The sequence below is a fragment of the Chelonoidis abingdonii genome, chromosome 7 (assembly GCF_003597395.2).
Source record: "Chelonoidis abingdonii isolate Lonesome George chromosome 7, CheloAbing_2.0, whole genome shotgun sequence".
Lineage (NCBI taxonomy): Eukaryota > Metazoa > Chordata > Testudines > Testudinidae > Chelonoidis > Chelonoidis abingdonii.
In genome coordinates, this window is record NC_133775.1 from 57,404,260 (window position 1) to 57,427,114 (window position 22,855).

General features: G+C 43.4%; 1 protein-coding gene across 1 annotated transcript in view; it reads right to left on the reverse strand.

Moving 5' to 3' along the window:
• XPR1 (xenotropic and polytropic retrovirus receptor 1) overlaps positions 1-22,855 on the reverse strand; it is a 253,284-nt gene that overhangs the window by 15,856 nt on the left and 214,573 nt on the right. The window contains exons 10-11 of the mRNA XM_032796188.2: positions 20,410-20,575; positions 18,146-18,340 (exon numbers count right to left, since the gene is read on the reverse strand). Of these exons, the coding sequence (XP_032652079.1) occupies positions 18,146-18,340; positions 20,410-20,575 (361 nt within the window). The remainder of the gene's footprint in view (positions 1-18,145; positions 18,341-20,409; positions 20,576-22,855) is intronic.

Below are 22,855 nucleotides of genomic sequence, written 5' to 3' on the forward strand. Positions count from 1 at the left end.
TCTTCTTTTCATTTTAATAATTACGATAGAAATGTAATGTGTGTATATGAGGTAACAAAATAAAATTAATAGGAGTGAAAATGAGACACATAGTGTAACAGTACATTCATTCCATTATGCCTTTCAGGACATGATGCGCAGGATATAGGTCAAATACACACTCATTCTCTTCACAACACATCCTCTAACCTACCTATTAAAGCCTATGTGCAGTGGAGTCTAAAATTAATAGCACAAAAGTATATAAAAGTGATTTTCTTCAGTCTTTTTCTTAGACTGGCTTTCTTGCTTTTGTGTAAAATAGGAAACATTTGTGTAGAATTTTTCATCTTCCTAACAATTTTAAATGAATCTTTAGCCAATAAGGCTTTCCAGGAGAGATCAAGGGGCAGGTTTGGTAACATCCCCTCCTCACCACCATGGTCACTTCAGAATGTATCACAGGCTCCCCTGTTTGGAGGCATGCACAGAAAATTCCTCAACCTATCAGATGTAGTGCCATGGTGCAGCTAATCTTAGTGCTACATACCGCCTTCCCCTCTCCTTGCTTCCAAAGTTTGATTCACCCTAGAGTAGGCAAATGGGTGAGCTTATAGTGCAGATTTTGAATGTTACAAACTAGAGCCCAGATCAACCTTTACATGGGAACAGCCCACATCAGAAGGGCTGCAAGCTCCCCTTGGAGTTTCCATTGCATCATTCCAGAATGAGACAAGAGTGACTTAAAGCACCTGGTCCACCAAGATCTGTGGGACCAGGGCCAAATATGCTGAGACTGTGCATTCAAACCGCTTCTCAGCTATGTTTAGTCCTCCCACCCCAACTGGATACCAAGAGACAGCCCTATGCAAGGCTTCCCCACAGCTTTGGGGAGCAGAAAGAAGCAATGCTGTTGGGATTATTAGTTATGCAGGTTTTTACCATGACACCAATTTAATCATAAATTGTTTTATTAAATCCAAAGGCCAAATAGTATTGTTATAAACATACCTAAAAACCAAAATAAGCTATTTACCATTGTCATAAGGTATAATTCCCAAATCTGAACCTTAGCGTCCAAATTTTGGGTACCTGCATGAATTCCTCTAAGCTTAATTACCAGCTTAGATCTGATAGCACTGCCACCACCCAAAAATATAGTGTTTTGGGGCACTCTGATCTCCCCAACCTTCCCTGGGGACCCCAAGAACCCAAATCCCTTGGATTCTTAAAACCAGAAGAAATAAACCATTCCCCCTTCTTCCCCCTCCCAGACTTTCCCTGAGAGAGACAGTAATTCTGGCACAGAGGGAAATTAGCCTCTCTCTCTCCCTTCCCTCCTCCCCCACCAGTCCTGGTGTTTAAACCCAGTCCCCTGGGATAAAACAAGGAAACAAGGAAAGATCAATCAGGTTCTCTAAACGAAATCTTTTAATAAAAGAAAGGAAAAAGTAAAGAGTTATCTCTGTAACTTCAAGATGTAAATATTACAGGGTCCTATAGTTTACAGACAAAGGAAGAAACCCTTCCCCCAGTACCAATACAAATCAAAATATTCCCAGCAACTAAACGTATAAAAGTTAACCAGCCAGATTCTCATGTGCAAACAGAGTAAAACAATTACAAGACCTAAACTGCCTGTTCTACTTACTATTTGAACAGAAACTTAGAGAGCCTGGAGACAGTGTGATCCCCCTCAGAGCCCAGAGAGACGACAGACACAGAACAAAGTACCCACACCCAAACTTCCCTCCACCCAGGGTTGAAATTATCTTGTCTCCTGATTGGTCCTCTGGTCAGGTGTTTAGTTCCCTGTTTGTTAACCCTTTCCAGGTGAAAGAGACATTAACCCTTAACAATCTGTTTATGACAACCATACTCATAACAAAACACTGACAAGCATTAGATCAAAATACTTACAAACGGGCTAAACTCAGGGATCCTTAGACCTATACTGACCAGCTCCAACTTGGTCAGGCAGGTATCAGCAATAAACCCTTTACAAGTTTACTTTTTTATCCCCTTTAACAAAGCGATGTCACTGCCAACTACTGACTTCAGCTAAATAACAGTTTGAGACAGTTCACCCTTATTTCCAGCCTTAATCCAGATAAGATTTATAACCTCCTTTCTCCCCAAGGCCTTTCCTTTCTCTCTCTTTCCCGCCCTCTCATTGATCAGCTGTTTTTCTGTTGCACCTGGGTTCACGTAGGCCCTAATTTTTGCGATAACATTGGTAGGTGGGTTGGGAAGGTCCATGTTAGCTCTTTTTAAGACAGATTCTCTTTATCTTGTTTAAAACCATTTGCAGTCACCCCTATCAGTCAGAGGCCTTTTTTTTTTTTTTTAAGAAATTCCCTTTATTTCATTAGCTATTCTTTGAACCAGACATCCTCCCTACTTCATTCCTTCTGCCCTTATAACTCATTACTTTCAAGGCCTTTCTTTTACTTGCTAATTAGTGCCTTTCTTTATAATAAATCTTTCTTTAACCAAAGTAAAGCTAACTTTTAGTTCTCTAATTTTATATTTATTCTACAGATACCACAGAGAAAACATTCTTCAGACAAGCCCTCTTTTCATATACAGAGCTTGAGCCATGCAGTGCACTTGCAGGATTACATCCATAAGATGTAAGGAAAGGAAAACAATGCCACAGAGATATTCTCCAAGCTCCCAAACTGTCTTTGGAACTCTCTGACGATGGAGAGGAATGATCTGGCCATAGATTTCTATTTCTCAGAAACGACATATAGAATGGCAGTGAGTCAGTGAAGCTGGAACTGATGAAACTGCACCTAAGTAGCCAGTTGCACAGCAAGATGATGTCAAGTTTTAATGTTACTTAAAGCTAAATTACCTTAAGAAGAGTTACTGAGGTCAAATTATTGTGAGAAAGGCAGTATAGGAGAGAATTCAATTAAAAACTCTTGGTGCATTATCCATCAAGCTAAAAGGGAAGTGCTAATTTCCAGTTATTCATCCTGGATTCTGTTTCCTTTCTCTCCTCATCCCTAGGAGTATTCTTTTCACTGGCACTTTGGGTCAAGCTGCATACTTTTCCCTCTCCCATTTTTTTTCTAAATCATTGATTATGTAATGTACTTTGCTCCTGAAAATTTCGTTACAAATACAAATCATTCCCCAGTAACAGACTTCAAACAAAAACGGTCTATTGTCTTCACTCTGCCTTTTGGTCTCTTCTCTTAATCACTTGTCCTCCTTTCCACCCCTATTTTTCTCTTCCCCCTGATTCTGTTTGACACCCTCCTTCTTTCTCATTGGTATTCAGGTGGTGTAACCGAGAGATATTACCGCTCTAGGCAAGCAATTATATCTCAATCTCCACTGGCTAGTCCTAGTGGCCCTCTTCAATGCTGCACGGAAGATTGGAAAAAATCAAGGCATTGACATTCCGCCCAGAGTTTCCATCTACTACATGCCTGCCACTTCGGCAGAAATAATACATGCTGGGTATGTTTATAGTAATGTCAGGGTCTATTTAAACAAAAACAGTTTCACCCACTGGTACTTCTTCACATAATGAAGTGCTGGAAACTGCCAGAAAGCTGTTAGGAAGACAGAGATTCAGGAAGAGACAGTGTCCTAGTACTTGCTCCCTCATCTCCTCACCTCTCTCGACAGTATGGAAAAGATGGATTCCATTATCTCCCTTGGACTGCCTGTATAATTAGGGGACTGCAGACCTTTCCTGGCCTGATGCAGTCTTCAATCAGCCCAAGCTAGGAACCCATAAGGGACATAACTCTCCATCTGCTACAACTCAAACACGGGACACAGACAATATAGGGAAAAGACTAAAAACAAGGGGCAAGAAGAAAATTAGTGTAGGCAGCTTAAAACAAAGACCAGGATTGAGCGTCTTTTGGTGGAACACAGGTAGAATCTGGGTGCAATTTGGCTCCTATGGGGCACGAAAAGGCAGCTCCACTCATGCATCGCCCCTAAGGCCCATTGGAGAGAAGTAGCAGAGCCTTCTCCCTACCCCCTTTGCTGCAGATCTCAGGAACTCTGCAGGACAGGGGCATTTGAAATTTCTATGATAGAGTGGAGAAAAGGGCTGTTAATCTCTGAATGTGAAAGGAGGATAGTGTGCTTTTACCATTTGAGAGGCCCTGAATATGATTTCTTCTAGAAATCTAAACTTCTGCTGCTCATCACCTATAGAAATTCTGAAACCACCTTCAAGAGAGCTCAAAGATGGGAAGTGAGATCTGGAGAAGCAAAGTCAGGCAGCCTGGAGACCCTTTGAATTAGAAGCCCTGGAGGGCAACAACACAGAGAGCATCCCCTGACTACAGTATGTTGCTCACATATGCATTCGTGAATAGGAAAATGGCACAGGAAACAGTTTAGCATTTCAGCATATAAAGCTGTAGGCACATAATGTCTGTAACACTGAAATGCTGATTTCTATGGATCTTCACATTAGCAAAACTGCAACTTCTGTAAGGCCAAGGGTTGCCCAGTCTTTCAGTGCCATGTAGCAGCACTTGTGCTACCTGCCTCCTTCTGTTGTGGAAAGTTAAGGAAATGTATATAAAAAATACACACACACAAATCAGAAACGCAAATATCCCGAAATCTAAAAGCACCTCAGGGGACTCAGAATATCTGACTAGCATTTTGAGATAATAATAAAGTATCTGCAAATTATAACCCATTCTAAACACAGACCAAAAAAAAGGGCTATTTTCCACAGCAGAGCCGCACAATTAATATCACAGTGAATGTAGTTAATATTGACTTTGCTTTAGTGAATGCTATCTGTTTACCCTCCTGAATTATCTTGCAGAAAGTAAACACTATATTCTATTCAATGCAGCTAAAATCAATGCCAAGGGTTACTGAAGACCTGGCTCGGAGTACAATGGCCCTTGATAAGCATTCCTGGTGCATTTCCTGCTGCAGCTAGCTGTGGTTTCTGCTGATGGTGAAAGCTGTGATAAAAGCAAAAAGAAGTCTGGGGTTATCAGAAAACCTAAATCTAAGGTAAGCACTGCTGCATGGTATGAGACTGACTGTTGTAAGACTTCTGCCACCTGCTTGAATTAAAAGCCTTCAATCATCAAGTGGTGCCCAACTTGACCTGGCCTAAGTTTAAGGATAAGGCCTTTGTCTGTAGCCATATTGCAAGACCTAAAGCCTAAGGCCTTCGTCTGCAGTCAGGTTAAAAGAGCAGCAGCCATTAGCTGAGAAGCAGGAAGTCACACCCTCACATTGTATCTAAATTACATTAAAATAATGTAATATCAGGTTGTTAAGAAGGAGACCCCGTCCTAATGGCACCAACTATCACCAGATAAAGAATCAGATATTAAGGTGGTTAAAGAAAACTTAGTTTGATAGCATTCTGTCTGTCAAGAAATCACTCATCAGTAATTGTGGTTGTGAAATCCTCATTTCATTATTGTTTTGTCATTATGGTTCCCACTTCCCTATTGTTTCCCTGCATAATCTCTGTCTGGTTCTTTAATTGTTTCTGTCTGTTACAGAATTAATTTTGCCAGGTGTAAATTAATTAGGTGATGAGGTAGGAGTGGTTATATAATTTTGTTACAATGTCAGGATTGGTTACTAAAATGTTTAATATAATGATTGGTTAAGGTATAGCTAAGCTGGGCTCAAGTTTCACTATATACACTGGGATCTAAAGGCAAGTTCTTTGGGGGGTACCAGCTCCAGGACACAGCCCTAAGAACAGAAATGCCAGACCACAACACTCTGCCAACGACACCGTGCAGAAACTGGAGTCCCCCAGGTGGACCTGATCCTGACTGGCTATCAAGAAAAGTTAATTTATCTTATTGGAAGTGGTGAGTATTGTATATGTAGCATGTGCATTCTGGTTTTGGTGATTGTTCATAAATAGAGGTTACGTAGGATATTACTGTATAGGGCTCTTTCACTGGTAAAAGACCCCGTAAACCTGCAAAAGATTAAGCCTGAGTCCACAGGGAAAGGGTGTTTACTCTGAGGCCCAGAGCCCATGGAGTAGAAGGGCCTGGAGCCCACAGAGGAGTAAAGTTAGGTGTCTTTCGCCTGGAGCCTTAGGAACCGGGAAAGGGTGGAGGTGCCTAAATTAAGAGGGTTATGCCTTGAGCCCTAGGAACTTGTAAAGGTGGGTGCCCTAGAGTGTGAGTAACAGAGAATTTTGTGCAGGTAACGTAAGAGTAGATCATCAGGATTTCCCCTGTAAATTTGAGTAAAACCAGAACTGTAGTGTCACAATCCAAAATAAAAAGCTCATTTGCAATATACTAGGGACTAGATATACAAAAACCATCTTAAGTTACTGCCTAGTTAGCCACTGAATGACATGCCTCCATTAAGCCATCTATTCCGTAATGCAATGGGTGAATGTGACATGCGGAAATGACTCATCTACATAAGAACCAGTCAGAATGACAGCTAATGCAACCCACAAATGCATTTATTGTCAAGCCTTATAACTACCTGAGATCAGTTCTATGGCTCTCATAATAAGCAGGCATATTTGGTAAGGAAATGGCAGGAAAGTACTAGCTCAGCATGAGGGGATACCTGTCTCTGTTCAACAACGACCAATGGCAGTGCTTCCACACAAAAATGGACTTTGCTGCTTTGGCACACAAACCAAACATCCCTATGTCGCCTATAGGCAGTACTCCTTTTTATCCCACTGGTACGCTCTGTAAAGTATGAGCATTTTACATTGCAAACATCTCTGAAAGTTCCTGTAAACCTTTTTCCACAGTCCCAAGGCACAATCTATTACAATGTAGCAAGATGAATGGCAATTGCCAGGAGATCATTCTTATTAGCTCTCTTACAGGCTTTCTGTAGGATTCTGGGAAACTCATTTAGCTTCTTTGTGCATCAGATTCTGTAAAATGGGGATAATCCTAACCTATCTTTGTAAAGCACTGTTATGCTTGGATGAAAAGTACTATGTAAGTGTGGGTTATCTTTGGTGAGGTAGAACAAACATTTGTGTAGGTTATTTCAGTAGACAGGTTATTTTAAGCCTTCACAACTATTTTGCCACTTATGTCTATAAAAGAGCATTTCTTCCAACTATGTTAATTACAGTGAAGAGAGAATAAGATGCTGCAATATCTGTCACACTTGATTTGATCACTCTTTTGGTGACTTTTCTCAAGCACCTCTATGAAGTGTGATCTACTGGTATTCAGCTTGCTCCTTGGGGAAGACGTATTTACCAGTCCATCCACTTTTCAGAATGATGATCAGGTCCTACTAATTAGAAGTAAACATTATGGTGAACCACAACATCTGCTGGGAATGCAAATGTAAGGATTGTGGACAGATGCAATAATTAATTACACCACAGAATTTCGGAAGAGCTTTGAGAACCCAAAATAAAGAGTCCCACAGAAATAACACCACAAATCCAATTAACAAAATAAAAATTATTTAAATATGGGGTTGTATTTTTTCTTAGAGTGTTGCAGCACCACATAAGACTGCGGTTGTGTATTCAAAAGGAAAACAGCTTGCTTGTGATATAGTAAATTGGTCTTAAAGAGTTCCATAAAAATCAAACTGTTCCATTTCTAATTGCCCATGAAATGAAAGATCAGCAGATCATCCTTTCTGCTCTCATCTTTTTCATTAATACTCTCACTTAGCCGGTCACCATTAACTGAAGACTATATTAAGCAACATAAACAGTGTTATTCGGCTGTTCTTGAAATTACAGCTATTAAAATTCATCAGCCTTCAGAGGGCGAGCTTTAGGACCAACAAGAATCAATACAGACAGGAGGATACAGAGGTATCTTCTCCATCATCTGGGTGCTCTCACTGTCAAGTGTCCTATATGATCATGCTGACGGACCAATGAAATTTGGGAAAGTTTCTTTTTGCATCTCCAAGCTGTGCTGCCATTCAGGATACAGTGGCAGTTCCTGAAGCACTACGTATGAACGTCTCTGGCAGAGGTTTTCTCCACCAAGTATATACTGCAGCCTCAGTCATCTCACTTTTTCCATTTAAACAGTACATGTTGTGGACAAGTGAAACCTGCAGGCTCCCTGAACAGATGTGAACACTTAGAAGATCCTGAAGTAGCCTGAACAAAATCCTGCTGCCTTGTTGCTCATCCTCCCCAGTTCTACTCTTAAAGACTCTTTAGCAGGATGTCACCAGAAATGGTGACCAAACAGGTAGAGACCTAGCAATTTAGTTTTCAGAAGCCATGCTAGCAAGTCTACCATCCTAGCGATGACAGGATTGTCAAAGCTGTTATGGTTTTTGACCTAGCAACAACAATATCTCCCTATGGCAATGCCTCAGATTCTTCACTAATGACACTGCTCTGAGTGAGAGGATCAGAAAGACTAGCTAATGAACACAACTCGTTACTCAAGCCCTCTTGGGCACGGGAGAACTGGGTTTCAGACAAAATTCATCCTTGCTCACAGCAGTTATTGTGACAGACATTATGGATTTTGGTCCAAATTATCCTTCCCTTGTTCCCCAGGTGGAGCTGCAAGTATGCCATATTACAACGAAACAGATGAAAGGAACAAGTATAAAAACAAGAAGTTAGTAAATCTTATCACAAAAGTATATATTACTCCAAGAGGTCACTCACTTCTCCATCAGGCACTAGCGATAACATAAATCACCCTCTGACTTATCTGAGTACTAACAGTTCTAAATAGAAGGGAAAGATACAAGACAGACAGATGGGAGGCCTTGCAAAACAGGATTAAGGGGAGAGCAAGTCAAGGAACAGGATCTCACAAGTGCTGTTGACTTTAGGTTTTTTTTTTATTAAAAATGGTCTAGGATAGAAAGCATTCTCTTCAGATCACATTTTCTATAATTTTTATCCTTTTCCTAGTAATGGCATCCTGCCAGTTCTCCCAGCCCCACAACATATACATGAAATAATCCTCAGTTTGGGGTGTCGGTTATTGTGTGGGGGAACACCTTGCTTTCTTTAGAAACTGTTCTCTGTATAGATAATACAGAAAATATCAAAGCCATTATACAAAACCATGGTACACCCACACCTTGAATTCTGTGTGCAGTTCTGATAGCCCCATCTTAAAAAAGATATATTAGAATTGGAAAAGCTTCAGAGAAGGGCAACTACAATTATTAAGGGTATGAAACAGCTTCCATATGAGAGATTAAAGATACTGGAACTGTTCAACTTCAAAAAGAGATGACTAAGTGGGGGATCTAACAGAGGTCTATAAAATCATGAATGGTGTGGAGAAAGCGCATAGGCAAGTGTTTTAACATAAGAACTATGGGTCACCCAATGAAATTAATAGGCAGCAGCTTTAAAACAAACAAAAGGAAGTACTACTTCAGACAACACAGTCAACCTGTGGATGCCATAGGATGTTGTGAAGGAAAAAAGTATAACGGTTAAAAAAAATTAAATAAATTCATGAAGTCAAGACGGTCAGGGATGCAACATTTTGTTTGATCTTGGACAAGATGTCCTGGGTGTCCCTAAACCTCCAACTGCCAGAAGCTGAAACTGCATAACAAGGGATGGATCACTCAAAATTGCCCTATACTGTTAATCTCCCTTGAAGTATCTGGCATTGGCCACTGTCAGAAGACAGGATGCTGGGCTGGATGAACCTTTGGTCTGATCCAGTATGGATGTTCTTATGAATGGCTCTTCCATTTCTCTCTCAACCTACTACCACCATATACTGCTGTGCCTGGATAGGGCCTGAATTAAATACGATGATGTCAATCATTAAATTTATTGATTTAGACTTGCTATCCTCCTGTGAACTACAGAATGCAATTTGGGATACCTCAGAATCCACTGCATGCAGAAGCAGCCAAAGCAAGGATCTCCAGACATTCATAGAACTTCCGACAGTTGTAACTGGACTTTCTCTAAGCTGTGCAGATTGTCTCTTTGCTCCAACCCCTGAATCTTGTGGTCGTGTAGGTGAGCTCCCCAGCCTATTAGGGAGGCATCCTTCATCAGATTCAACATTGGTGATAGTTGCATGAATGGAACGCCTGCTCAGACATTGGATGGGTCTTTCTACCAGTCTAGAAAGCACTTTACGCAGAGAATTGTGATAGCAGTTTAGTTTGCCTGTCCCTGTTTAGGGACTAGACAGAAGTGAGCCACATCTGAGGACACCTCACGAACATCCAGGCATTTGGGGTTACAAGGTGCATGCTGTTATATGAGCTAGCAGCTGCAGGCAATCCCTGGCCAATGTTTTGGGGCTGGGCTGGTCTGTCTCTGAGACTTGTGAGGGTGGTGAGTCTGTGTAGCGGGAGGAACATCCTCACTAGAATTGCATCAAGGCTGGTACCAATAAACTTTGGTCACTGTACTGGGGTCAGTGTCAATCTCTAAGTTGAGCTGTAGGCCCAGCTGCACAAATGTGTGCATGGTCATCTGGGTGGCTCATAAGGCATCCCTGAATGAGGAAGCCCTGAGGAGGCAGTCATCTAGGTAGATAATGCCCGATGTTTGTAGGTGCGCCGCTACAATGGAGAGAACCTTGGAAAATACCCTAGGTGTGGACGAGAGGCCAAATGGGAGCATCCTATACTGATAATGGTCCTGCCCAAATGTAAACCATAGAAATCTCCTGTCTGACAGTCACAGAGATGTGAAAGTGGACATCTTGTAGGTTGAGGGCTGAAAACCAATCTCCTTGCTCTAGAGCTGGAATAATGGCAACTAGCATGACGATCGTAACTTTTGCATCTTCACGCATTTGTTTAATGCCCTTAGATCTAGAATGGGCCTCCAACCTCCCTTTGCCTGGGGGAGCAGGAAATAATAGAAATAAAACCAGGACTGGTTCTGTGACCCCTAAGCATAACAGATGATCTATTTCCTGATGAAGTGGGTTCTGCTAAGAAGGGTCCTTGAAGAGGGATGGGGAAGGAGGGTGGGAATGGGGGAAAAACATGAACTGAATGACGTAACCCTCTGAAATACTCTCCAAGACCCATATGTCTGAGATGATATTTTCTCAACTGCAGTGAAAGAAGGCCAGGCAACTTCCAAAGGAGTGTGACAGGTGTGTAGAGGGCAGCTGATGTTGCAAGGTATAATTGTTCAGGCCCTCGACCAACTAGTCAAAAGTGCTTAGAAGAGGCGGTTTGAGAGGTTGTGAATTGGGATGCTGACTACTTCTGCTTTTGAACCCTCAGCCTCTTATACTGGAGCTTATACTAGTGCTGAGAAGGGGGGTATTAAGGAGATCGCGACCTATGCTGTGGCTGAGGGCTCTCTCTTCTCTTCTCTCTTGCAGCATAGATTCTCAGGTAGTGTAATGTGGCCTGGTAATCCTTCAAAGTGTGGAGAGAAGAGTTTGTTTTCTCTGCAGAGCTTGGGACTTCAAACGGGAGATCTTCTACTGTCACCTGCACTCTTTGGGCAACCTGGAAGAGTGCTGCCAAGAAGCCCACTTCACTACTACTGCTGTAGACACTGAATGGGCTGCTGTATCAGCTGCATCTGTGCCATCTGTAGTAGTGTTCTGGCTATTAACTGACCATCTCTGACAATGGCCTGAAAGTGTTTCTTTTGCATCTCGGGTAAATGTTCCAGAAATGCAGTGAGTTTCCCATAATTAATAAAATCATATTTGGCCATGACAGCTTGGTAGTTCATGACTCTAAACTGCAATGTCACTGAAGAATACGCCTTCCTTCCCAGAAACCTAGCTTTTTCTAATCTTGATCATATGAGGTTGACTTGGTGTGATATTGCTTGCCTTGTGCATTAACTGCACCCTTTATGATGATGGAGTTGGGTTGCAGATGTTGAAACAGGAAGTCTACTTCTTTGGGATGGATATAGTATTTTTTGTTGGCTCTGTTTAGCGTTGGTGCGATGGAGGCTGGTGTCTGCCAGATTACTTTGGCAGGATCTAGAATCGCCTCATTAATTGGGAGGGCAATTCTGGACAAGGAGAAGGTATGCAGAATATCCACCAGCTTGTGATGTGTATCTGCCCCCTTCTGTAGGGGAATCTGAAACTCACCCACCACCCTCTTGGTAAGAGCCTGAAAGTTCTTAAAATCATCAGCCAGTGTTTGGGGGGGGTGGGGTGGGAGAAGGACATTACAGCCTCATCTGGTGGAGACGAGGAGAAGTTTATTGGAGGGGTAGCCTCCCCTTCTAGTCCTTCTTCCTGTTCTGCAAAAGCTTCCTCCTCCCCTGGCTCAGGGGCTCTGGACCATCGGATGGACGCTCTCTGAGAGACACTGGATGGCTGCTGTCACAGAGTCCCTGGGCGATGCTCTGGAACTGCTCCCCACCAAGCCAGCCAGGACTTTGGGGAGCCTCCTCTCCCTCGGAGCAGACTGTCTGCAGGGCAAGAAGCTCACATGGCTTCACCTCCTGGGTCTCTCCTTGGAGCATTCAGCATCCTCTGCCCCTCCGTGCGCTTCCCACAGCGAGCCCGCCTCAGCGGGGTCCTGGGGAAGCCACCGGGTCCTGCACCCCCACTTTGCAGTCAGACGTGACTCTCAGCCAGCCAGTAAAACAGAATTTTATTCAATAACAGAAACATGGTCTAAAACAGAGCTTGCAGGTACAGCGAACAGGACCCCTCGGCTGAGTCCATTCTGGGGGACAGTGAGCCAGACCCCCAAGTCTGCACTTCACTCCTCATCCCCAGCCAGCCTAAGACTCCCAAAACCCCTCCAGCCCCACCTCCTTTCCCGGGCCAGGAGGTCACCTGACCTTTTTGTTCTCCCACACCTTTAGCATCCCCTTGCAGGGGGGAAGGTCCTGGCCATTAGTTGCTAGGTGACAGAGGATCAGCCAGGAACTGAGGCTCCCCCTACAGTATTCAGAGGGAATATTACGAACGTTCCTAGTTCGTCACAACTGCAAAATGTGCGATGTATGTGTCACCCAATGATCCCAACATGGCCACTGGGAGGTGGGGGACATCGGTGGTGGGGGTGCCCAAAGGAGCCGGTACCCATGACTGTGGGTCGGTTTGATGGAATTGAGGAGGATCCTTGTTTTGTTACGGCAGACCACGATGAGAAGCCAGGGAGATGACATCCTCCTGGTCACTGTCAGACTCATCACTGGGTAAGGGTCGCACTGACTGGGAGATTGGTGATACACAGCCTGGTGACAAGGGCAATTCTGGGCACCGGCTTGTTCTCTTTAACCTCTGAGGATAGGACAAGAAGCAATAGGCTTAAATTGCAGCAAGGGCGGTTTAGGTTGGATATTAGGAAATGCCTCCTGTCAGGGTAGTTAACACTAGAATAAATAGCCTATGGAGGTTGCGGAATCTCCATCACCGGAGATTTTAAAGAGCAAGTTAGACAAACATCTGTCAGGGATGGTTTAGTAATACTTAGCCCTGCCTTGAGTGCAGGGACCAGACTAGGTGACCTCATAAGGTCCCTTCCAACTTCAAGGAGGAAAGAAGAACTTTCTTCTGCAATCCTTTCTGCTAGGGGGTGATAGCCTCCCACATGAGGGAATGCCCCGCTCCCCTGGTTTCAAAAGGTGCCTCTCCTGCAAGGAATCAATTCCTATAACGGACACACTCTCTCACTGTGTCTGATGCCTGGGAAAATCCGATATCCCTCCGAAATGCTCCCTCTGCCACCAGCCAAAGCTGAGATCTCGCAAGAACCAGGCGCTGAAGTTAAAACTCCTCCTTATGGAGAAGGCACTTCAGCCTCCAGAGTACTCATGTGCTGACTCTGGATCATCCCCAGAGCCTTCAACTTCACAGGGGGTAGAGCTGCCAAAAAGAGCAGCATATTCCCCTTGTAAAGGCTCGAGAAAAAGGGCTTCAAGCCTCCAAGCTGAGTTGTTGGCCAGACAGAGAGTTTCCCCAGTGCGACTGGCCAACTCAGCAATTTGATCTCGTTTCCCCTTCTCGTACGACTTTGAGTTTCTTCTTCTTTTATTTTTAAAACTTTTTTTTTTATTTGAAAGAACTTTTAGTGTCTTCTAAACACCCCTGGGAGAGGGTGGGAAGTCCCCCCAGACAGGATGGGAAATGTAAGCTAAAATTTTTTCTCTTTTTTTTCTTTCATCTCAACAGGTAAAAACACTAACTGTTAAGGAGAACAAAACAAACAATTACTATATGTGCTAATGATGCAGATAAGGAAGGGACAACTGCTTGCTCCTTGCTCCCCTGTGAGCCAAAAGTGATTGAGAAGGAACTGAGTGGGGGTCGCCTGCCCAGTGCTAGGTAGTCTCGAGGTAGAGTGCATGTGCAAGCTAAACAGATACTGCTACCTAAAATCTCTGAGTAGAGGCACAGGGGTGCAGATACACCTACAGTGGAGCACTGATAGGGACACTCCTTGAAGAAGTGTCTGGTATTAACAGGGTGTGGCCAGAAGGCTGTAGTAGCATATTCACCAGAGCCTAGCAGAGACAGCTGGGCCCTGAGGCCCTTTGACAAAGGGATGGGGAATACCGGGTTGCAAAGAAGAGAAGAGCCGTGAGGGCAAGAGGGAAGAAGCGTGGCTGGAGAGCGGGAGATTGGAAAACTGGAGTGAGCACATTTTCTGCCCACTCTTAGCTATCCAAATCTTGCTGTAACATCCATGGGAACAGGTGGCCCATTTCTGTATTTCAAAAATCAGATTACCCTAAAGATTACAGTATTACCTTGTCAATTCACCTCCCCTATGCCTAGGATGAGATGATGTGTTGTAGGGTAGCCCTTGTTTAAACTAGCAATCTGAACAGGCCCTCTCTCTATGATTTGTAAATACTTCATTATGAAGTGTCAGATTTGAAGAGAGATGTAAAAGTTACACACAGTAGCAATGAAACCTGCAGTCAGTGATACTGGCACAGGTGCAAAATTCAAGGGGACTAAGAGGTCAAACTTATATTAAACAGGCACATTTTACAAGTACGTATTTTCAAGCTTTCCCTCAACCAATTTTCTCCCTCTTCATAAGAGTGACTATTTTGGAATGCCCTTGACGGTGAAAAACTTAAACAGTCCTCCTGAATGAAATTATGGCAGGTTCATCAGAAGCATTAATTGCAGGCCTTACATCCTGGATTTGTTGTTTGATTGCCCAGTTTAAGAGCAAGGGATTTTAACTAGACTGCAGCCTCAGACTGGGAAAAGCAGTAGAAAAAAAAACCCGGTAGGAAAATATCTTATATATTAGGGGAACACTCTTTGTGGAGGTGACAGTGGGAGACAGACTGAGGAGTCAAACATGGGGGCTATCAGCTGTGACAAAGTCTGCTACTGAACACCCCCAAGAGAAGCATGCATGTACCTCTGGATACAAAATACATTCATGAATATTGTTTAACTTTCAGTCTTCAGACAGCTTGTACTAATATATTGTTACAGGCCATCTACGTTGCTCAAGGCTTGTGTTTTATTTGTATTACTTCCCAGATGCCAACCTATTTTCAACTAGCACTAACTCTTGCACCATCAGGGTTTTCTAATAAACTTGATGTCCACCTGAAGGAAACATCTTACTAAGACAGCTAGAAGGAAGCTTTGTATATTTTTCTGATTTCTCTATCAATCTCCTTGACCATACACATGGATGAGTAACTGGCTCACAAGTGTATACTGTTGCTAATTTCTGTAGATACAGCAGACTTCTATTTCAGTGGAAAGAATAAAGCTTTTGATGGACGTGGGACTTGGAGGAGAAAGAACAATGAAAGACAGGGCGACTGCCTGAAGTGCAGGAGCTAAAAGCTTTTTCCTTCACAACAAGAGCAGAGTCAAGTAATAATTGCAGTTGCCACGGAGATAGGGAACTTGAGGGATCAAAGAGCTCAATCGGCAGTTAAATGGGTTGGAAACAACTCCCCACCAGCTTGAGAAAGAAAAGGGATAAAAATATACATGAATCCCAGGGGGCGCTTTTCCTAGCACACGATACATTCCCCTACTTCCTAAATAATGGACCAGCCCCATTCAGTCTGATCTCTGATAGTAGCCCTTGAATATCAAAGGACTGGTAACTACTACATAAAGTAGGGGCTCAGTCCATTTCCTTACACATCTAGAGTCAAAAATTAGTCTCTATTCACAGAAAAAAATTATGGGAAATTTCTTAGGAGTTTCAAGTATTTTCTTTCTGAAGGGGAAAGAGAAGGCCTTATTATCACTAGTAACCTTCAACCATCCCCTTAAAACTCTCCATTATCTTTAAGCCCCATTATAATTACACTGAATAGATCAACAATTTCAAATGAAATTTTGAAATGCCTCCCTCACGATGGTAGACAGTGTGTTGCACAGCACTGTTGATTAAAAAACTGCATTCCCCCACCCAAAAGAAAACATTTCATATTCATTTGAACGGAAAACTGAATTCTCAATTCCTACTCTTGGGGACAAATGCTACTAATTTAAAATAAATAACTATACTTTATTATGAAGAAAAATTGAGGAAAATGTACTGAACAGATGAAAGTTTATCTAAGCCTGCATGATTATACATGAATCAATGCTTCAGACTGGTCCCATTTCACTGAGGAGTCAGCAATTCCAGCGGAAGATCCAATCAATGCAAAAAGTGGGATGAACTGATATCAAAGTTATCAATTAATTTTTTAAAACAATGTTATTTGCTGTAATTCAATCCATAGTGCCTCAATTCTATTGTATTCTCTTACCTTTCATAGCTGTCACTCTTTTAATAAGAGGTGAGGTAAGAATATAAATTGTACTGTCCATAATTAGAGCCCTGCGTGGATACAAATGTGTGTATCCGCATATGATCCATAAAATTGTCTGCCGATATCTCCATCTGGGGAGCACTGACAAGTGGTGCTGAAACCGGGGGGGGGGGGGGGGGGGCACTTTTCACCAGGGCAGACTGTGCCCCCTTCACTTCTTCTTCCCCCCAAGAAGAGAGTGAGCCCAGCTGGGGAACCTGGGCAGCAGTGGGGAGCCACAATGGACCCTCGACCTGTCTGCAGTAGTGGTTGGGGGGCGAGAGCAGCCCCCGGCCTGGGCCCCGACCCCCAGGTTCCACACCTGGCTATGGGCAGGTAAAGGGTCCGCAACTCCGCATCAGCTCCCCATGTGGCTCTCCCCGACTTGGCCCAGCCATGGTAAGAGCCAGGTGGGCAGCTGTGAGGAGCTGGTGTGGAGTTGCAGACCCTGTACCTGCCCTGGGCTGGGAGCCCAGGGTGTGGGGACATGGGCCAGGGGGCTGCTCGGGTCCCCCACCCAGGGCAGATGGAGGGTCCGCTGTGGCTCCCTACAGCTACCCACCCGGCTCTTATGGCCAGGCTGTGGCTCCGAGGCCCCCACTGCCAGCTGGAGCCAGATTAAGGAGAGCCACATGGGAAGTTGTGGGGAGCCTGGGTCCCTCCACCTGCCCTGGGTGGGAAGGTAGGGGGATGCTTTCAGCCCCATCCCATTCTGGGCAGGAGGGCAGGCTCCATGACCCCTCCCCAACTTTTGGGAGGGGTCCGGCACCCTTGGCAGTGATGCTGGGCTGTACCAAGCCCCCAACCACCCCTCACTTCTCTCCTGCCCCACCGCCTGCTCTGCTCCCACCATACCTCGTTCCCCATTCTGGGTAGGAAGGCTACACTCCTTGGCCCTTGTGTGCTGCACCACCCTCTGGGGGGAAGGGAGGGGAAGCTGAGACACCCCTAGGCAGCTGTGGGGGCAGTAATGCATGCAGACTAGGCCCAGACAGAGAGTGTTAATAACTACTCTCCCCCTCACAGCATGGGCCCTTGCCACCTGCTAGTTTAAATTACACACCATACCTCTTTTAAAATGGCACTGGGCTCACTCCCTTCTAGGAGTTATAGTTTACCTCCTCCACCCAAGCAAGCTGGAGACTACAACTCTCAGAATGCCCAGTGCGCAATTCAGAGAGCTGAGCTAGAGCCTAGGGGCTGGGTGACAGCCACAGCTGCTCCATTCTGCCGAGTCTGTTATGGTCAGAGCCCTGTGTGGATACAAAATTATTAGTATCCGCATCTGAGCGGCTCTCTGCAAAAAATGGTCCATGGATATAAAGCAGATACCCACGGATTTGCAGGGCTCTATCCATAATTCTGTTTTCTCTCTATAAACATTAGCACGTAAAAGGTCCACAGAGAGAAAAGATGACTGAGGAGCAGAGACTGACAAAAGACAGCAGAGGGTTCTGCAAAGCTTTGTGAAATAGCTAAATCCAATACCTTTGTGAGTGTTGTAAAGAGCTGCAAATGTCACCATGAAGAAGGTGGTGGAGTATTTGCCAGCATTAACCAGATGAGGAAAGGCCCGTTTGGTGTCACGGTAACGGCGCAGGCACTGGATAAAACGCAACCAAGCAGGGATGCACTGGACAACTGCTCGCACTCCGTAGGAGTAGCTGTTACAAATCTGATCACCTACAAGAGAAGAGAAGTTTCAGTGGACATGGAAACAAAATATTTAATTCTGCTCTCATTCCCTTCTAATTGTCTCACTGCCTCTACCTTCCTTGAAGAGATGAGTGACACTAAGCTTTTGGAAGCAGCAACTGTAATATCCTAAGCGATGGTACAATTTGCTTTGTATTTGCATCTATATTTAGCATCTCAACATTTTCAATCCCACAACCAGGTGCTTCAGTCAAGGGAAGGTGTTCCAAATCCCTTTACTTCAATAACAGGAGCAATCACTGCTAGGCTTTAAAGAGACAAAGCTTAAACAACACATTCCAGTCAGAAAATTTTAAAACCTAGTATTGTTACACATAGCAACTAAGATTACTATCAATGAAAGCACAGGGGAAAAAAATCTATTTTATTTTATTTTATTTTATTTACTTCGTGCATTTGATAGCACTGTGTATACTCAATTTCAGTTTCTCTCCTGTTTGTGCGGATCTCTCCATGTAGGAGCATATGAAAGAGAGGAAAAAAATTACAAAAAGGCTACAGTGAATTTTAGACATACATAGACATGTGTTCCCACAAAACCACCAAATTCAGCAGGGGACCTCGAGGGGATGTACAGTAGCTGAAATGACTTGACTCTTGTTTTTAAATGGCCAGATTTCAAGTTGAATGTGTCCCTTTAATTATAACCATCAACTGATTTGAGTATGTCTCCTAATACTGTCACATCACCAATTAGCATAAGAAAATCCCATTTTTAGGTGTGCAGTGATTTATGCCAATAAGTAATGGGGAAAAGGCAGGAAAAGCTATGAGTTTAGTGTAAATTCCAAAGTCTGTTACATTCTTACATATGTCCATATCTAGTCACTTATGGCTTGATTTCCAAAATGTGCTCAGCACACCTGAAAAACATCAGGTCATCAATATACAGAATTTGTTCACTCCCTTAGATCAATTAATATTTATTTCAGGGGAACTGTGTTCTTATTCCACTTTTTGGTTTGATGCAGAAAAGTTCAGTATACACAGTTTCTTGTTTTGAACAGTTTAATTTAATTCCAACTAATGCTTAGACGGAACAGACCCTTAGAATGCAGCCTTAATACATCTGGGTGGAAGGTTCTGAGGTAGGCAAGACTGGAGGAATAGAGAGCAATGCTGATGCACACAGAAAGCATGTTTCAAGTTCTCTCAAGATATGCTAAAGGCCCATTGACAAGATGATTTGTCAGTGGTTGCTGGTTAAAATGGAACGACAAGGACTGTGGACTGGTCCAGAGGCATAAGATAATGTTTTGCCATGGGGAAGACTAGAGTTAAAATTCAGAGATCATCTCTTGCTCTCCAAGCTGGAAATGATGTGGAGGCAGTGTGCATAGCCCTTGTCTCTCTCAATGTCAACTGTAATTGAATATGAATGGCACGAATGAGCTCTGAGGAAGTTCCCGCCATTCCCTCCAGAAGAAAAGCCAACATTGAAACATAGAACCTGGAAGAAATAGCCTGGAAAGCACAGATAAAACAGGAAGGAACCCACATGAGTGTATTAGGAATATGGAAGACCCTCAGGAGAAGAGCCTTTAGGGGAAAAAATCCTCATGAGAATATTTCCCCATAAGCTCTGAATTCTTGGTAGTCGGCTTTTCACTGCTTCTATGAATCACTAACACTAAGCAGCAACAAAAGGCTAAGTGTGATTGCATTGTTGGAAAGGAGTCTGAAAAACTGTCAGCCAAGATGGAAAACTGCTGCGTCTTTCCTCTGCCAAAGAACACCTCAAAATCTTGGCAAACAAGTTCTTAAATACACAGGTCATGCCAGTCACAGCAGCAGGTTATACCAGACAAATGGATTGTTAAATAGGGTAGTAAGGGATGGGAGAATAAAATCTCTAGGGTTGTGCCTAGAAGGAACATCAGTTATGATGAGATGAGTTTCCTATGTTATTGGGAGAATTTTTGCTAAAAGACAGACAGAAGCCTATTGAAATTTTCAGTTTGTATCAATGTTCCTGGATTTATTGGGCAAAGTGTTCATACATATTTGTTACCATCTCGTTTTCATCACTACTATACCTGCATCTGCCAACAGTCCGGCATTGTTGTCCCACTGGAGCTCAAAGCTGTAGAAACAGATCATGTATTCCAGGTCCATAAGTATCACAGCCAAGCTGTTGAGCTGATCGGCCAGCCAGAAATCCGCGAAGCCTACCTTATGGAAGGGGGCTGTGAACACCCGGAACTGGGAATTAAAACAGCATGGAGTTAGCATGAAAGATATTAATAGAGCAGACTGACAGTATAGTAACAGGAGATAAGACTGTGCTGAATTAACATGAAATATCACACTGCTCCCCCCAAAGATCTGCTGTTTCATTACTCCTCCTGCCAGCAGAACTTCCCCTTCACTTACAAGAAACTGAGCACAACATTTCCTCTTTCAGACATTCATTTCTTCCCTTGTATTCAGTTATTCACAGCCTTTCCTTTCTGGTTGGCCTGAGTTTTTTAATCTCTTCAAAGCAAGAACCAAGATTCTCCAAAGAAACTCACAATCCTCACTTAAGAGTGTGCTATGTAACCAGTGTTTCCCAATCTATGACATTGACAATAGCTTCTGACCTCTCCTACCCAGCATTTCCACCATAACCACATGCACATCTTAGCAGCTTCTTCCCCATTCCATACCTGACCCCCACTAGGTCCTGGATCACCATTTTGGCCTCTAATCTGACCTTGACTCAGATTTGTACACCAAGTCCTAAGACCATGTGTCTCCAATGTTCAACCTTAATGTAGGGCCCCAAAATCCCTCAAGAGTTTAAAGGGTTAAATTAAAAAAGCAGAGGAAATTTTAACTGTCAAATATTAATCAGACTCCCTCTCCACCCCAGCCCATTTCCCCTCCAAGGCTTGACAGCAGTTACACTCCTTTCAAAGCACACAATATTCATGCTCCATTATCTTTGATTACAACCAGCCCGGACGTTAGTTATAGTAACTAAAAGATAACACCAGCATTGAACTGCAGTTCAGACATTTATGAAGCTTTCTATTAAGGAAACATTGGGTAAAACTAATCTGTAGAGAAGTAGAAGGTTTCTACTATTAATATGCAGGGTAGACATTGGAAGAAAATAGTTATAAGAACACAGCACATCAGGGCTCTGGTCAAATCTCTCCACTGGCTCCCAGTTAGTTTCTGATGCTAGTTTAAGACTTTGGTCATAATCTTCAAAGCAATTAATGGATCAAACAACAGCTACATTAAAGACTACATTTCAGTGTGTGAAGCAGAGACACAGCTGTGTTTCTCTAGGACAATGCACATCACAAAGCCCAAGATGAAGCACATGAGAGTTAGGGACAAGATGTTCTCAGATGAGGGGTTCAGCTATGTAACAAGCTTCCAAAGGACACCAGGGAAATCCAAAGTCTAACAGTAATTAAGGAATACTGCAAAACCTTTCTTCAAAAAGACCTTTCCACCATAAAAATGACACTCAGTACTGACATCTGCTATTTCGTTTATATGGAAGGTGCTCAGATACTATGGGGATGGACCTCAGTATAAAAACCTAAGATAGGTAGATACAACAATGGACTAAAATACTGCATCTAAAGTTTACAGCAGACAGAGTGACCAGGCATGTGTTTTAAACCTATAGGAGTGCACCAGTACTCTAATCACGTACACCAGGAACTGAAACTAATCCCAACTGTCTGTGGTTCCCAACTGCTTCTGTGCTGTTTGCATCCTACTCCCCCACTCCAATGTGTTTCCTTTTTGCTACTCCACTGAACAGTGCACATCTTGGTATGCAGTTCTGTCGGGAATACTGCTCATGTGCAGTGGCCCAGACCCCACTGTTCCAATGCCTACACAGTTCAATAGCGAGGCATGCAGAGAGCACACTGGAGGCTAAGAAGGAAGCAGCTGAGCCCCAAGAACACAATCAGGTTTGGGAGAGATGATGCAAGAGGTACAGGGAGAGGTCAGAGTTTACAGTGTGGTTACAAGTGGGCTGTTCCCAGTGACAAGTACCACCAAGCAAATCCACCTTTGCAGCTGCCAAAACTCTGCCACATTTACCAAACCAGACCCCACGGCCAAGAAAACCTGTCTCTGACAACATTAAGAAATATTTTCTTGCTTAAAATATTAAGAATGAGACCTGAATTTTAGTTTCAAATATTTGGTCACCATTGTGACTGGACCATTTCCCAACTGGGGTGAATATGGGCATTCTGGAGCTGACAACTGTAGTTTTAATAAGTGCTGAAGCAGTGGATGTTTAATCCACTTGTAAACTCCTGCTAGATTTCTACATTGCAAAACCAGGTGCGCCCTGGGCTTGCTTATCCAGCATGACAATGAACAGCAAAGATTATTTACCCTTCAGTAACTGTGATTCTTTAAGATGTGTTGCACATGCATTCTACCTTTGGAGCACCTATGCCCCACTGTGGTTGAGTATTGATTCTTTTGGGCTAGCAGCTTCTGTTGGGGCTGCGCCTGCAT